Below are 16,329 nucleotides of genomic sequence, written 5' to 3' on the forward strand. Positions count from 1 at the left end.
AGGATGTCTGCCGCATTACGAAAAGTCGGAAGCCGGTAAGAGTAATTGTTGTCGGGACGCAACCAAGAAAATTATTCAAGACTCGAGGAGGCTTTCGTAGGGAACTTCAATTTCATTAATTAGCCGGGTCTCCGGCGCGCGCGCGCGCGGAGACGTACCCAGCCGCTAATTCCAATTAAACTCTCGCGGCGGCGTTTCCGTCGTCGTATTACTCGCGGGATAAAGCGACGCCGATGTTAACAAGGCTTGAATAACGATCGTTATTTCGACCGGGATCCCACACGTTGCTCCGACTTTGTTCTGTTATTCGCGGCGACAGCAGCCGCCGGGGCTCGGTTTTAATTCGGGGATTAGCGTCGGCCAGGGAGGAAGATTCATCGGCGCGGCGACTGATCGCGGCCGACGCGCGACAGTTCCGCCGAATCGTGCATCGTAACGGAAATTAAAAAAAAAAGGAAAGAAAAACTAGTGAGACAAGATAGATAGATAAAAACAACGAGAAAGACGGAAAGAGAGAAGAGAACCCAGATATAGCGACAGTGCAGTAGCAGTGGTGAACGGTGCGACACAGCAGACGGATAGAACTAGTATGTTTTATACTCACAAGGACCATTGTTACTGTCGGGGGCTGCGAAACAGGGAGATACAACAAAACTTTAATTTCTAATTTAAATCAGATAATAAGCATTTGTAAAAGAATAAATCGTGGGGGTCGAGAGTAGGGCGAGGGAGAGGCAAGGGTGAAGAAAGAGAGAGAGAGAGAGAGAAAGAAAGAGAGATAGAGAGGAGAGAGCGACGTCTACCGTTCGCTTTTCACAGGAAACGAAATTACGTGTTCCGATTTGAACACTGTAACCGAAGGTAATCACGATCGATCGTCACCGAACCAATTCATCGGTGTACCGTAGATCCGCAGCTTGTGTTACGTGCGATCCATCCCAACGTCCCCATTTTGCTACTGTCTCACCACTACACACCGTTTTACTTGATTAGAGAATTTAGTCACCGAATACCATGTACAGGGAGACCGATATCGATCATTCGTCGAGAGACATAGGTCCGCTCGTGTGGTTCGCTCGACGGAGAGAAAGAAAACAATTTACTCGCTCGAACCCGCAACCAGCGAGAAGTGAAAATCTTCGAGGGGATCTACCGAACGATTCGGGATCGGACCAGGGCTCGTGCACCCTTCGATCGCACGCTCGTGGCTCTGCTTGCGTCCGAAAGGGGAACACGTTCGTCACGCTATCCGGGACGTGGGCGAAATATTTCTCCCTTGGGGAACGCGCGCGGAACGGGTCGTTCTGTTTTTTGAAACGTCGAATGTCCTCGCGGATCCGCCGATACGGAACATCCTTTGATTCGGCGATCATGAATTTTTGAAATTAATTAAATTAGTTCGAGCTGGTGCAAATTCGATTGGGATCTGTAAGACGTATGTATGGTTCTACTTCCTTCGCTCTCTGTATTTGAAACGAAAGATAATCTTGAATTTAGAAATTCTTGAATTTTAAATAAACGAAAGAAATAATTTCTTATTTCTCCGAACAATTTTCTATTTGTAAAATACGCGTGCAAGTTTCTAGTTTCCCAGAGAATTTTTCGAAACGTGAAATATTTACACGGATTCGAACGACAGGAATATAGCAATCAACAGGTCGCGCGTGAACGATTAATACCTTCCTTTTACCGGTTCAATAGATTGTCGATACAAATGGATTTTATATGTTACACTTTGAAACAACACCAGCTTCATCGAGGATTCTCCAGTGATCGAAAGTATCGAGAATTTTGCATCGTTGAGCGACCCATTCTGCGTACGCGCGCAAACAACGCTGTCCAACAAATTTCAACTTTTGCATCTCCATAATCGGTATCGAATGTGAAAGTCGTTTTTCTCTATCGCGACAAAAAATTCCGTTCTAACCGTTTCTCGTCGATTTTCATTGTTCGCGCAGTCAGACCTCGCGCCTCGGATTCTCAATTTTTTAAGCGAATTGAAGTCTCCCGCTGCCTTCGGACGTTGCCTGTAGCCTACGAAACCCCTCGAACGGCTTTTAAAAGAGGAAAGAGATTCCGAAAGTTTCGAATTCAACACTTTCGTCGGGACTAAATTTCTGAAACAGGACCGACGGAGAAAAACGATTTCAGGCGTTGGACAGAGAGATCGAAGAAGCGAAGGCCAAAGGAAACGAGTAAAAAAAAAGAGAGAGAGATCCTCGACCCGCGTAGCTCGTCAGCCCTTTTCAAGGGCCGTGTCGCTGAAAGGTACATCGTTTCGTTCGCATTGGGAACCGATTGTTCCGGGGATTACCGTGCGTTTAATTCGATTCCCGGGCGCTCTATCGTTCGACGGTTCGTTTGAAACGGCTTGGCGGCGGACATGCAGACTCACCTGTATTGAAGTTCAGGGCGAATTCCTCGAAATCGTTGCGCTTCGCGATGCTGTATATGAGTTTCCGATTCAGAGGCGACTGGGCCTGTATGGACAAAGCGAGCGGCGAGTGCACCTCGATGCTCTCCAGCACGCTGTCCGTGTAAAATTGCTTGTCGAACACGGGCATCGAGCGATCTATCACCTTCACGTTCACGGGCACATCGATCGAGCAGGGCGTGATGCCTGAAACAATGTCGAAAAGCTTGTCGAATATCGCTCGGAGCCGGTCGAATCGGGGATCGTCGGGGATCATCCGGGATCGACGATGCACTCACCGCCGTCGTACGCAGCGATCGTCAGCTGATACTCCCGATTGTGACCCTCCAGGTTCTGCTTCAGCGAGATCTCGCCCGTCTTCCGGCACACCTTAAACAGCTCCCCGTGGCCCTTCTTCAGCTCGTAGCGGACCTCGCCGTTGTCGCCGCTGTCCATGTCCACCGCGTGCACCTGTGCGCGAAACGAAGAGGGTTGTTACGCTTGAGAAAAATGATCGTGTTCAATTTCAAGAGCTGAAAGGATTACGAGTATTTACGAATGTTTGAGTTACTCGAGTTATTGGTTGGTGGCAGACAATTTTTCCGTTGTCTCTGGACATCAGGTGAAATCGTGTAATCGCGTAATTATTGGAATGGAATTGACCGTATTTGTTGCAAGAATCAAAAGTCATTCACGAACTTCTTCTCTTCTTTAATAATTCTGATATTTTGAAAGCAACGTATCGATAGTCGTCGATTTTACTTTACTCTTCCTCCTCTTTAAAATTGCAACTAAACGTCATTTCTATCGTAAATGCTCGAAATCCGCAATTAATAGCCCACACTCTGATTCCGTGTCTCGAGCTCGAAATCTCGAGCGATCTCTATTATACGCTTCTGCGCTATTGAAACGCGCGAGACAAGGCCGTAACACGGCGGAATTAACCGGGATTCGGAGCGAACAGGAAACTTCACGGTGCCCCATCGACTGGCCCGCGCGAAAGCGATCGCCGGAGAATATGCAAAATCTACTCGCCTTGGTAATGACGTCGCCCTTTTGAGCGTCGACGGAGACGACCGCGTAATAAGGTAGATTGACGAACATCGGGCAGTTGTCGTTGATGTCCTGTATGGTGACGTTAACGATCACATGGGCCACCCTGGGCTTCTCCCTGTCCGGCATCTGGCTCTTCGCTTCCACGATCAGCTCGTAATGGTCGCAAACTTCACGGTCGAATCTAATGCCGGTGGTGCGAATCGCGCCGGACGTCGATCCAATTACAAACATGTCCGTCGGGTTCAGTATACTGAAGACAATGTGCTCGTTCAGCGCGCTGCCGAGAACGTTCACGACCGCGATGGTCGTGATCCTCGTTGAGTTCTCCGGTATCGTTCCCTCGTAGACGTCCTTCTGGAACACCAGGCCGGAGTTCTCGGACTTCTCGACCATCACGTTCACCTGGGCGACGCTCGAGTACTTCCCGTCGGAGACACGGACCCGCAGGAGGTAACTTTTCTTCATGCGTTCCGGGTTATAAACCGTGATGACGCCGGTCTGACCGTCTATGTCGAAAGTGCGTCCCTTGTTCCCGTCGATGATGTCGTACCTGGACAGAATAGGCGTCCTACATAGATACCTGGCCGACGAACCGACGGTGCGACAACCTCGGGGCCCATTAAACGGTCCCTTTTATCGTCCGGTGAAACGCGTTACGCGAGAGCTCGACCGCACGCTCGGTTTGCCAAAACAAATATTTTCTCCCCAGAATTTCTACCGTAATTGAACGCACGCAAATAATATGCTAAACACGGATGCCGTTCGTCTCTTCTAAATCGAGAAAAATATTTTAATTCTTCCGTTATCGCGAAATACCCGGAAACGAAACTAAATGGAGACACGCGCGAAACGAAACTGGTCTCGTTCTATTAGGGAAATTATTAACTATTATAGATTATTATAGATATTATAGATATTATATTATAGATATTAATATATATATATTATTATTATAGATATATTAATTATTAACGACTGTTGGAGCTAACGCGTTTCGCGTACTAAATCCGATCAGGGAATCGTGCTTCGTACTACTTATGCAATTGGTGCATTTTGCGAAAGAAATTTTTACTCGTTTGGTAGTTCTAGCGTTGAAAAGAGCACGGCAGATGTTGAATACACAAAAAAAAGGATGCGACCAGGGTGCATTGCCGCATAAAAGTGAAGCAGGTTAAATTCGTACGGTGTTTGCGAAGTTTTCATTACAAAACTCGCTCTCATGGTTGAATTTATTAAAGCGTCACCGGCGAATGAGTCTCCGAAAGTTTGTAGATTTGTAAAATGCGAAGTCGGTTATTTTGACCGTGGCGGGTTCAGCGTTAAAGTATCGAATCTCGTCCGGAACACCCACATTGTCGCAGCACGCGCCCGTGCGAAATATTGGAGAGAGAGAGAAAAAACGTCGCTTTTTATTAATGCCGAGGCACTAATCCCGCCCGTATCCGAAAGGCTGCCGTTCCGCTCTGAACGAAACAATTTGCAAAGAAAAAAGACCGGGAACGAACACCTATGCAAATGTCCGACCGCCCCACGGAACAAGTGGGCAGGAATTTTCTTCCGGCGCACGGGAAAAACGCGGCCGCGTATCAGCCGGAGATCGTACAAATTTCATGCAACGATTATAATGGTAAATGAATGCTAATGAAGGCGCGGGCGCGAGGGCATAAATATGAATCAGCTTGTTAAAACCGGAATAAACGCGGCGTACGCCGCTGCCTGTCGCGCCGCCGCGCCGACAGGAAACTTTGGCTGCGGCGACAGATTTTGCGGACTTTTAAATAATTTTACTTCGACAATTGTCCTGCGCGATCCTTCGATTGCTTTTTCTCTAACGTGTCGTCGGTCACGCATTTACCGTGATACTCTTTGTCAGCTATTCTCGGTTATATGTTAAATGTTAGCGCATCCCCGATGCGAGCTTCATTTTTATTTAACACGCACGATGCGATGCGTGATTTCTTGTAACATTCTGTTAAGTATGCATGTTTATATTCCGTTCTTTTCAAATATTATAATTTATAAATATTAATCTTGAAGACTAACTATGGCGATCTCTTTGCAAAGCGTCTACCAGTGTGTGTCGCGATAATCAAGCGATGACGGGCGATGAATCGAACGATCAAGCGACGAATTCAACTCAAATTATTTATAATTTTCATTTGTTTGTTTCGTTTCGTCTTGACCTCTAAAGATTTTAAACGTATTAAAATTTACGAATATAACTTAGTTTTTGCACGAATTACAATTTAAATATCAAATTGTAACAAAATTTTACGAACGACGGATATAATCGTCGTGACACAAAATTCTGCCACATCTCCGTGACGGATATAGTCGTCGAACACGCTTAACTGGTTAATAGCAAACTAAAATGTCTGGCCACGTCGCCCATGTACAGTAATGTCTCCCTAATTGACGCCAAAATTGTGGACAATCCGAGCGTCAATTAGAGAGACATTACTGTACAAGCGATGCAATTATTTGCTCGGATTTGAAAATTAACGTTTGCTCTAATTTAGTACATCTTCCTAATTTTATTAGGTGCAGCAGAACGTTAGAATGTGTTGAAACTGTAATCGACATTTACAAATTATCGTTCCAATTATAATTTGATCAAACAAAATGACCACTTCAATTTTACGAAGAAATATCAGTAATAAAGCGAGAAATATCAGTAATATCGATCAGTAATACTAACTGGCATGTACTGCTTCACAAAAGCGATAAGACCGAATTTATTATAAGACTTGCTCCAATAATATAACTTGTTCAAGCATTTTCCACGAAAGAGTCTCGGAACTTTGCAGAATTGCAAAATAAGAAAGCGGTCACTTTGACCGCGTTAGTGTTAAAACATCGATGATCTTAAAGCCGAAGCAACGTTACGGTTCAACGAAATCCCCGGAGCTGTTAGTACGAATAAACGAAGTCTATTTTTCACATACCTCAGCGGTATACCCTCGGAACTGTCGGGATCGATGGCTCTGACCTTGACGACAGCGACGTTCTTGTACGTGGGCAGCAGCAGGGTGGTATTGTATTCGTTCTCGATGAATTCCGGGGGACAATCGTTGACATCGGTGACCACGATCAGCACCTTGGCGGTGGTCTCGGAATACAGCTTCGGCTTCCCTAGATCGGACACCTTCACGTGGAACGTGAACTTGGGAATGCTCTCGTGGTCCAGCAGCATCACCGTCCTAATAGCTCCGGTGCTGGAGTCGATACGGAAGTACTTCCTCGGCAGATCCTCGACGATATCGTAGTTCAATAGAGCGTTCAGCTCGGAGTCCGCGTCTTCCGCCTTTATCACCAGAGGCGTGCTGGTGTTGGTCAGAACCAGCGACTCGATGCTTGCTCCTTCGCTGATCTCTCCGCTGTAGGTGGCCTGGAGGAACCTGGGCGCGTTGTCGTTCCTGTCGAGGACGTGGACGATCACGTTGCAGGTGGCCCTCGCGTCCGCCATGTTCGTGGCAGCGATGGTCAAGTTGTAGAACTTCTTCTTCTCGTAGTCCAGATCGTTCTTGATCACTATTATGCCTGTGCTAGGGTTCACGAAGAACGTGTCGTCCTTGTTCCCGTCGACGATCTCGAACTGCAAGGAGGACGTGCTCCTGGCCTCCACGTGCTTCACGTAGGTCCCCATCTGTTGGTTCTCGTAGATCTCCGCGGAGAGTTCTCTCTGGATGAATCTGGGCGGCGCGTTGTCCGCCATGGTGATCATCACGTGTACCGGCACGGTGTTCGACATCGCCGGAGAACCATGGTCGGTGGCTTTCACGAGTAGAATGTACTCCGAGGAGACGCTCAGATCGAGTTCCCGAGCGACCCTGATGGTGCCTAATTCGGGATCTATGGAGAACATGTTGCCGACGTTCCCGGAGGTGATGGAGTAGGCGATCTTGGCGTTGTCGCCTCTGTCTCTGTCGATGGCGTAGACCTGGACGACTGCGGCGCCCACGGGCGAGGTCTCGAACACCTTTCCTTGGATGATCTCGCTGATGAACTCCGGAGCGTGGTCGTTGTGATCGTGCACGGTTATTATCACTCTGGCGTAGTTCCTCTTGGCCGGCGTCCCCTGGTCCTTCACCATCACCGTCAGCACGTGCTCCTCCATGGTCTCCCGGTCGAGCAGCTCGTTCAAGGTCACCGCGCCGGTCACCGTGTCCACGTGGAAGATCTCGAGGGAGGCCTGGTTCTGGGCCGCGTGCAGGCTGTAGAACACCTTCTTGTCCTCGTCCTCGTCGGTCGCGTGCAGCTGCAGTATCCTCTCGCCCTTCTCCACGTTCTCCGAGATGTCGACGCGGTACGTGGCCTCCGTGAACTCCGGCTTGTGATCGTTGATATCGATCACCGTGACCAGCAGCTGCGTCAGTGCCGTGTGCACGTTATCCGTCACGCTGATCGTGAGATTGTAGAAGTTCTGCGTCTCCCAGTCGAGCTTCTTCGCCAGCAGCACGTTCCCGTTGTCCCGGCCGATGAAGAACTCGTCCCGCTTGTCCCCGTCTGCAACCACGTTTCGGTTTTTCATCGTTCATCGAGTCGCGGGACGCTCACGTTTTCGTTACGATGAAAACGACGAGAGCCAACGCGACCTCGTTGTGTTTCGTTTAATCCTAAGCTGTCACACTTTCCTAAGCGAAACACGTATCTCGAACTGGCTCGTTCGGACCCGGTTCGCTATTCGAACAGCTGTCGCTCGAAAACTAGCGATGTTATTGAGACCCAAAAATTTGGGAATATGATTTGAGCTTTTTAGAACAGCGTTTCCTTTGTTAGAACTGGATATCTCGCTTCGAAGTATATCGAATTAATTGTTAAAAATAGAAGAGGCTCGTTCTGACCCAGTGTGACAGCGGAGGGTTAAAGATATACAGGGTGTCCTAAAAATGTCTCGCAATCCGAAAGTGGCGGATTCCTCAGGTCATTTGAAGCAAGTTCTTCTTTTACAAAAATTTTTTCCGAGCCACCGTTAACGAGTTATTCACGAAAAAGGGTGACCAATGAGAGGTGAGATATGCTGGCGCAAGGCGACCGAGCCAATGAGCGGAACTGGGCTTCGTGCGCTCAATGGCTCGGCCGCCAAGCGCTAGGCGAGCTCGCCTCTCACTGGTCAGTGTTTTTCGTTACTTCAAATGATCCCAGGAACTTCTCATTTCCGGTTTGTTTAGGATCTTGTTAGAATTTATATTGTTTTCTGAATGATTACAAAGATTGCAATTAGAACATTTAAGAGTAAATATTTTGAGAATCACATTTTTCAGCAATTGCTTCTCTTCTTCAGGATACTACGATAGTCTACAGAGAATTGTTAAAAACTGTCGTCTTTGACTGAAAATATCTTTCGAAATGCGAATTGAACTACCTTTTTAAAACTGCAATATTTTCTGTGCAATTTAGCCTACATAATTACGCAAGTTTTCGCTCGAGTGCAACACTTTTCATTTCGTTATAAAAGATAACAAGATCGAATATTACGCCTCGCGCAATTTACATTAAAACACGCAATCGGACAAAACATTAAATAATTTCCCACGAAAGCATCTTCGTAGTTTCAACAGCTATAAAACAGAAACCGTGTTAAATATTAAACGCCGAGACTTCGACACGTTTGTTTCTATTCGGCAAATGAATCGAAACTTTCCGTCTCTCTATTTCAGACTGCAAAGCGAAGAAATCGAAGCGACGTTTCGTCAATTAAACGGGACGCACCGATGACGTTTACTTACCGACGATATCGTACCACAGGGAATCTCCATCCTTGTCGATGGCTTGCACCAGAGCGACCAGGAAACCGACCTCGTCGCTCTCCGTGACCTCGACGCTTTGATTGTTCGTCCTGAAGACTGGCGAGTTCTCGGATTCCTTCGGTATCTCGACAACTTGCACGGATACCCGTGTTTGATGACTCCGCTGCGGTTCGCCGCTGTCGGCCGCCCTTATCTACCAGACAGAACCATGACCCCGGGGGTAAGTTAAACTGGAACTTAAATTGTATCAAAGACGCTGCTCTAGATCGACCGTGAATTATGTCTATAACAGTGCTCCTCGCCTGTGAAATCGTTACCGCGGCAAGTTCGCGCTTCGTTCGCGTTATGGTTTATAGAACGGTGCGCGCCGTTTCCAACCGTTTTCGACCCTTTCTACCGGAAAGATTCTGCGAGCTTTCTCCTCGCTCCATTCGAGCCGTCTGGAGCGTTTGGATAATGGAAATATACAGGGTGTCCCAAAAATGTCTCGCAATCCGGAAATGGCGGGTTCCTCGGATCGATCGAAGCAACTTTTTCCTTAGCAGAAATGTTCTACGAGGCTTCGTTTACGAGTTATTAACGAAATACGCTGGCCAATGAGAGGCGAGCTCGGGCCCAGCAGCACATAACCAGCGCGCGAAGCCCAGTTCTGCTCATTGGCTCGTTCGCCTCGCGCCAGCCGAGCTCGCCTCTCATTGGTCACTGTTTTTCGTTAATAACTCGTTAACGGTGCCTCGGAGAACATTTTTGTAAAGGAAAAAGTTGCTTCAAATAACCTGAGGAATCCGCCACTTTCGGATTGCGAGACATTTTTGGGACACCCTGTACATCACATATTCAGAAAACGTGTACATCAAAGAATACAAAGAAATAGTTACTTCAATTTGCGTTAATTCTTTGTACATCTCATAGCGAAGGAGGAAGGTCCCACTGTGAAACAAGTCGAAGAAGAGTTAATTCTCGGTTAACAGGTTAACGTTAGATTTACGGAGCACTGATTTACGGAGCACTTAGACTACGGAGCCCTATAAAAATAACGAGCATATGTTATGACTCAGACTTTTAGTAATTTCTATTATAATACGTGTCAGAGAGAGAGAGAGAGAGAGAGAGAGAGAGAGAGAGAGAGAGAGATGGAAGAAATTTATGAGACGTCGTAAATGTATTTTTATAATATCAAAAGTCGTAAATTAAAAAATCTGGAACGTTTCGGAATGACGCTTTTGTCTACTTGAAAGGATCAACGCGTCAACAGGTATCCGTAAAGTTTGAAAATCATTCGACAAATCGTCGCAAACGGAATGCCAATATGACTCTAATATCTCCTTCTTTAGAGAAGAAGCGGCTTTCGTTAAGCTAGAGGAAGCCGTGAATAATAATCCACTCACCAGCATCTCGAATTCCTGGCCGGCTTCGAAGCCTCGCTGCGAGTAAACCATCCCCGTGGTCGGGTGGATCCTGAACTTGCCCTTGCTCCTGCCGCCCTTGATGCTGTACTGGATTTTTCCATTGTCGCCGATGTCTCTGTCGTCCGCGAGAACCTAAGCGTGCCAGAACAAAGGGTATTAGAAGTGGTACCGGGCCTCGGTTACCTGGTCGCCGTTCTTCATTCTCTACTAACATACCGTTACACGACACAAAGGAGACATTAGTATCGTGCGCGGCCATCGTCAGCTTGTACCCCCCAAAAAATAAGAGAGAAAAGTAGAGAACAGAAATCCTGAAACGTTCGCAAGGTTCAAGCTCGTTCTATGAATCCGGTTCAAACGCGTCCACGATGCCGGACAAAGTGGAACGTTCAATACATCTAAACGTTTCGCATAATTAGAAGAAAGTAATTTCGCATAATTACATTTTACACACCGTATGGATTGGAAACGATCTCTACAGCGAGCATTCCGAGCCTCGGGTTTCTAAATATCATCGATTAACCGGTTAGCTGTTTTTACGATTATACTCGTCGTAAAATAAAACGTTGCCATTTATTCGTGACGAGTACAGTAATGTCTCTCTAATTGACGCTCAGATTGTCCACAGAAATGAACAATTTGGGAAGAGGAGATGCGATTACTCGAGCGTTGCAGCTCGTTTTTATAGTCGTTGACAATCGATAACCATAAAAAACGAGTCACAAGGCTCGAACAATCGTATCTTCTCTTCCCAAATTGTCCACTTTTGAGCACAATTTTTCACATATTTAAACGAAATATGAGGAAACTCAAACGTACACGGTATAATAACAATAACTTGCACCCTTCTCAAAGAGATTGCAACAGTTAACTGGTTCAATCATCGACTAAATATTGACGATAAAAAATTTGTTTCGTTCGATCGAGATCAGCTGAATTTCTCCGTTGTGTACCGATCTTTAAGCTCAATATTTATTAGGTCTACCGGAAATTTCTGTCCGTTTTTTCATAATATTTATTCTATATAATTCTATTCTATAATATTCTATAATATTCTATATAATTCTATATTATTTATTATATATAATTTAGTAATATTTCAATATAATTTCCGTCGTTACTTATGACCTCTTGCCAGCGTGATGGCAATTTGTGAGCAACATATTTCAAAAATATATGTCTCAAATGAATATGTGCATATCTATTGAAATTTGCAACGACATTATCAGACAGAACTTTCCGGTGGCCTAATATTACGCTCAGTTCCGGGAACAAATTTTAGTTCGCGTAAAATGTGCGTCGTTCTTCTCTCGGAATAACTATGCGAAACACGACGGACACGTCGAACGTTCCGCGTCCGACACTGTACAGATTCCTTTGAAACACGTCCACTGAAACGAGCGCAAAAACACCAGTCTACCATGGACGACCAAGTCTCTAACAACGCAAATCTAAGAACCGGAACACAAAGGAAGACACAAGTCAAACATTCTCTTTCTAAGACGTCCCCGGTTCCGAGGTTCTAGAATTCCTCGATCTCCTCTCGGACGGATCGTGAACGTAAACGTGGCGCTCGTGACCTCGCGAAGCGTGGCATTCACAGAGAGAATTCGACATCATGCGGCTCGCGGGAAAATGAAAATTTGAAAGAGAAAGAAAGGTGGAGTTTTGATCCTCCTCCCGTCGACCATCGATCTGCGTCGAAGCGTATCGAACACAGATCTCGCTGTCCACGGGCGCGCGGATCGATCGCGCGAACACGGAACGGCGCCGGTTCGAGTCGATAGGATGCACGCGAATTCATCGGAGCCTCTCCAGCGCGTGGAAAAATGCATCTGTTCGTCGAGTGCAGTCCTCTCTGCCTCGCGCGAGGCAGCGCGTATACATTTTCCCAGGTGCTGGACGACTTTGCGGAGCTTTGCGACTCTCGTGCTGTTAGACGGTTCCCTTTCGAGGTTCTTTGATCAATTAGGTCATCCCATAGGTAAATCGTTTGCTCGTGTAGATCATTCGGTCACATTCGGCTATTCGCTCGGCACACGATTTCATCGGTGTTGATTTTGTTCGGTCGAACCTTGGCTTCCGTCGAGGTTCTTATTCGTGAGTTCGTGTTTTGTGTGGCTCACAGAAGTGTTCCAGACGAAGCTTAAAACCCATTGACAGTGTATCCCGTGACGGTCACGGGCAGAGCGTCAAGCACCAAACGGTTTATCCCGTGCCACGCACGGGCAGGGCAAGGCGTTCAAACTGTTTAGTCTACCAAAGATATCTGAGACTGTGGTTAGGTTCTTTGCTTCCTCTGTTTTCTAAGATTATTTTAAACGTGAAAAAACTAGATATTTCTTGGACCAGAATTCGTAATTTTACCACACTGTGAAAGGGTTAACGCGCGAAGCGCCGAGTCTGTTTTGCCTTCCTTTCGGTTCAGCTCGCGGCATAACATTGCCAATTTAATTTGGCAACAGATATTATCTAGGTACATTCCTTTATAATAATAATATATATAATATATATAATAATAATTGTTTAAATTGTATGTCGTCGGTCACCGATAACCGACACTCTACTTTTCGTTCGGAACGCGTCGATCATCGGTGACCGACGACATGTAATTTAAAAAATTATTATTATTATTAGGTCTACCGGAAAGTTCTGTCTGATAATGTGATTGCAAATTTCAATAGATACGCACATATTCATTTGAGAAATATATTTCTGAAACATGTTGCTCACAAATTGCCATCACGCTGGCAAGAAGTCATAAGTAACGACGGAAATTATATTGAAATATTACTAAATTATATATAATAAATAATATAGAATTATATAGAATATTATAGAATAGAATTATATAGAATAAATATTACTAAATTTATGAAAAAACGGACAGAAATTACCGGTAGACCTAATATAAAGGAATGTACCTAAATAATACCTGTTGCCAAATGAAATAGCGAGTGGCGCTTAACGCGTTACTGGCTCGCGGTTGAATAACAATTCCACGAAATAGCTTGTCTGGTTAGCAGTTTTCAAAGTATTGCAGCGTTAACAAACGGTACCGACGAGTTAGATCTGATAGGTATCTGTGTGAACAAGTCTGCGCGAGGGACCGTCTTGCACGATCATCGGAAACGTCGTATTATTTCGGTACGAATATTTTCCACGTGTCATTTCCACGTTTTGTGTATGCGAGCATTGCCCAGATGGTTTTGGTACACACCACCCACGACGCGAACGATCGCGAAGCGTCGACGTTTTTATCTGTCGTTAGCTGGGAAAAATGCAAACGCGTCGATGTTATCAACGGTACCATGAAAGCTTAATGCATCGTCAAAAGTGCAGCGAAGGTGAAGAAGATGAGAGAGAGAGAGAGAGAGAGAGAGAGAGAGAGAGAGAGAGAGAGAGATGTGCCAGAGTTGCAAAAGGGAAAGTGTAGTGACTTGATTGATGTTCCAAGAGAGACGAAGAAACGAGTTGGGGAGGTGTGAGCGAGAAATGGGATGACCTAAAGGCAACGCGTCGCATTAATTAGCGTTCAGTGGGAAAGGAAACGTCGAACCAGCCGCGAGGCGTTCCCTTTCTTCCCTTTCCTCCTGCGACATGCTTGTTGTCGGATCGTCCCGACATCGCGTTCCTTATCATCGTAGTCTGCTCCTCGAAAGAGAATACACGAAACATCGATCACAATAGCTGTTCGCTCGACGATGCAGCCTCGGGTCTAATAACCTCGGAGCGCGCGCGCGCGGAACGGAGCGGATAGTTATTAAGATCATCGATGTACCTATCTGCTTTCGAAAATCAGACTACACACACACACACACAGAGAGAAAGAGAGAGAGAGAGAGAGAGAGAGAGACCAACGGAAAAATGATCAGGCGGCAGCCCCGTACAAGACAAAGGCAAACATTCAAGAACATAACGTGTACACATAGAGACGAGCAGTATGGGCAAGACGCCACGGAGAGACTGGGACGAAACATACACAGGGTGGACGAAAAGAAACAGCCAGGGAGTGCGCGCGACGCGAGTCCAAGCGATTTTCACCAAGAACATTCGAATACGATAGTTCCGCCATCGAAAATTATCGTGGATTTTAGCTACTTCGTTTTTATTATTTCGGAAGCTCTTATTAGAGAGAGAGAGAGAGAGAGAGAGAGAGAGAGAGAGAGAGAGAGAGAGAGAAACTGGCTTCGAGATAGTTGGGACAAAGCGCGACGTTATCGAGAAAAAACTGTAGCAGTGCTCCGTATTTAATTGAAGGTGTCAAATAAAATGGTAATAAACGGTCAGCGGATTTTATGCATTTACAGCAAAAATGGGTAAACAGAGAATAACGAAGACAAAGAAGAAGAGTTTTAGAATACCGCAGGATTCATTTTTACTATATTAACAATATTAAAAGAACAAATACATTTTGAAATTTTTATTTTGCATAAAGATTCGCGGTCTAGTCGCGCGTTCCTCGAGATTTAATGGAGCTTAATGCAGCGACATAAGCCACGAATCAGGAGTAAAAAAATTATTCAATTAGCCTTTCAATCTCGCTCGTTATATCGTATTTATGCGAAATGTTCGCTTGGAATCGCCTCGTGCACGATCTAAAGAGCCCGAGAGAGGGGTGTGTTGCATCGGGCAGGAGAAAAAGACGATCGATCAAATAACAGGAATGCAATGGCGGTCCTATGAAAATGGTCAGCGGGGTTGCATGAGAGTTGCGGTATCCATAATCGTAACGAACGTACATTCGATCATATATAGATATGTATATACACATATATACATATATATTATATAAATAGTAGGTATACACGAATACATAAAAGCGGTCATAAATCAATGCAAAGAGGTTTTCGCGCGTTCAGCTAGCCGAGACCAATTCCGCATTTGCTTATGTAAGAATTATGCTCCCGCGCCACGGTGCGGCGTTTAGTTTTACGTGCCAGCGTGTTCTTACCCTGAAGATACGATCTCCTGACAAGGTGTCGGGGCTAAATGTCTCCCAAGTTCCATTCTCTAGTAACGTATCGATCGAAAGGTCGTACTCCCGCGAGCGGTTCCTCGATTTCTGTCGAGAACCAGAGAAGGAAGGCTTTTAACATTCGCACTGTTCCCGGCTGACTCTCTCATCGTTCCGTTGCTGGGTCCCCGGCTCGTCGAAACAGGGCTCCGACCAGTCGATCCCGCGAATTGCTAAATCGTCGCGAAAATCGTCGCGAATACGTTAACGTACGACGGCAACGTTTCCTAGGACGTTCCCTCGCGCCGCGACGCGTCGCGTCGCGGGAGAGCCATCCAACGAAATCGCAGCCGATCGTCGACGCCTGAATTGTCTCGCGATCGTTTTAACAACGGAACGGCTCCCGCTTTGATTGTAGTTCGTGATCCAGACCCAGGTTCTCCTCTCCCTTTTCGTCGACGCGCCTTTTATTCTTCCCGGAGCTCGCTCTTTATCTTCGAGAGGCATTCACCGCGATCGAGGAGGCTCTCCCGGTCGAGGACGTATAATTTTTCCGTTCGGTTGAACGACTCGTGTCCTCCGAAGATCGGCGAACGATCGAACCGTGGGTACCCGGGGCTTGCACGAGCCAAGGCACACGCACAATGGCCGCCACCGAAGCTGCGGAAACGGGCGGTCGGGAAACGCGATATTTGATTCGGTGAAATCGAATCTGACCTCGATGAAACACGACACTCGGGAGAA

General features: G+C 46.2%; 1 protein-coding gene across 9 annotated transcripts in view; it reads right to left on the reverse strand.

Moving 5' to 3' along the window:
• The window catches only part of kug (FAT atypical cadherin kugelei), an 811,192-nt gene that overhangs the window by 22,106 nt on the left and 772,757 nt on the right, over positions 1 to 16,329 (reverse strand). For 6 of the 9 annotated variants that reach the window (XM_076520740.1, XM_076520746.1, XM_076520744.1 and 3 more), the window contains exons 8-15: positions 15,583 to 15,693; positions 10,608 to 10,760; positions 9,199 to 9,412; positions 6,415 to 7,975; positions 3,449 to 4,019; positions 2,713 to 2,884; positions 2,396 to 2,620; positions 605 to 628 (exon numbers count right to left, since the gene is read on the reverse strand). In XM_076520740.1, coding sequence (XP_076376855.1) covers positions 605 to 628; positions 2,396 to 2,620; positions 2,713 to 2,884; positions 3,449 to 4,019; positions 6,415 to 7,975; positions 9,199 to 9,412; positions 10,608 to 10,760; positions 15,583 to 15,693 — 3,031 coding nt within the window. The remainder of the gene's footprint in view (positions 1 to 604; positions 629 to 2,395; positions 2,621 to 2,712; positions 2,885 to 3,448; positions 4,020 to 6,414; positions 7,976 to 9,198; positions 9,413 to 10,607; positions 10,761 to 15,582; positions 15,694 to 16,329) is intronic. The other 3 variants (XM_076520743.1, XM_076520742.1, XM_076520745.1) reach the window with 3 other exon arrangements.

This window comes from Megalopta genalis, chromosome 4 (genome assembly GCF_051020955.1).
Source record: "Megalopta genalis isolate 19385.01 chromosome 4, iyMegGena1_principal, whole genome shotgun sequence".
NCBI lineage: Eukaryota > Metazoa > Arthropoda > Insecta > Hymenoptera > Halictidae > Megalopta > Megalopta genalis.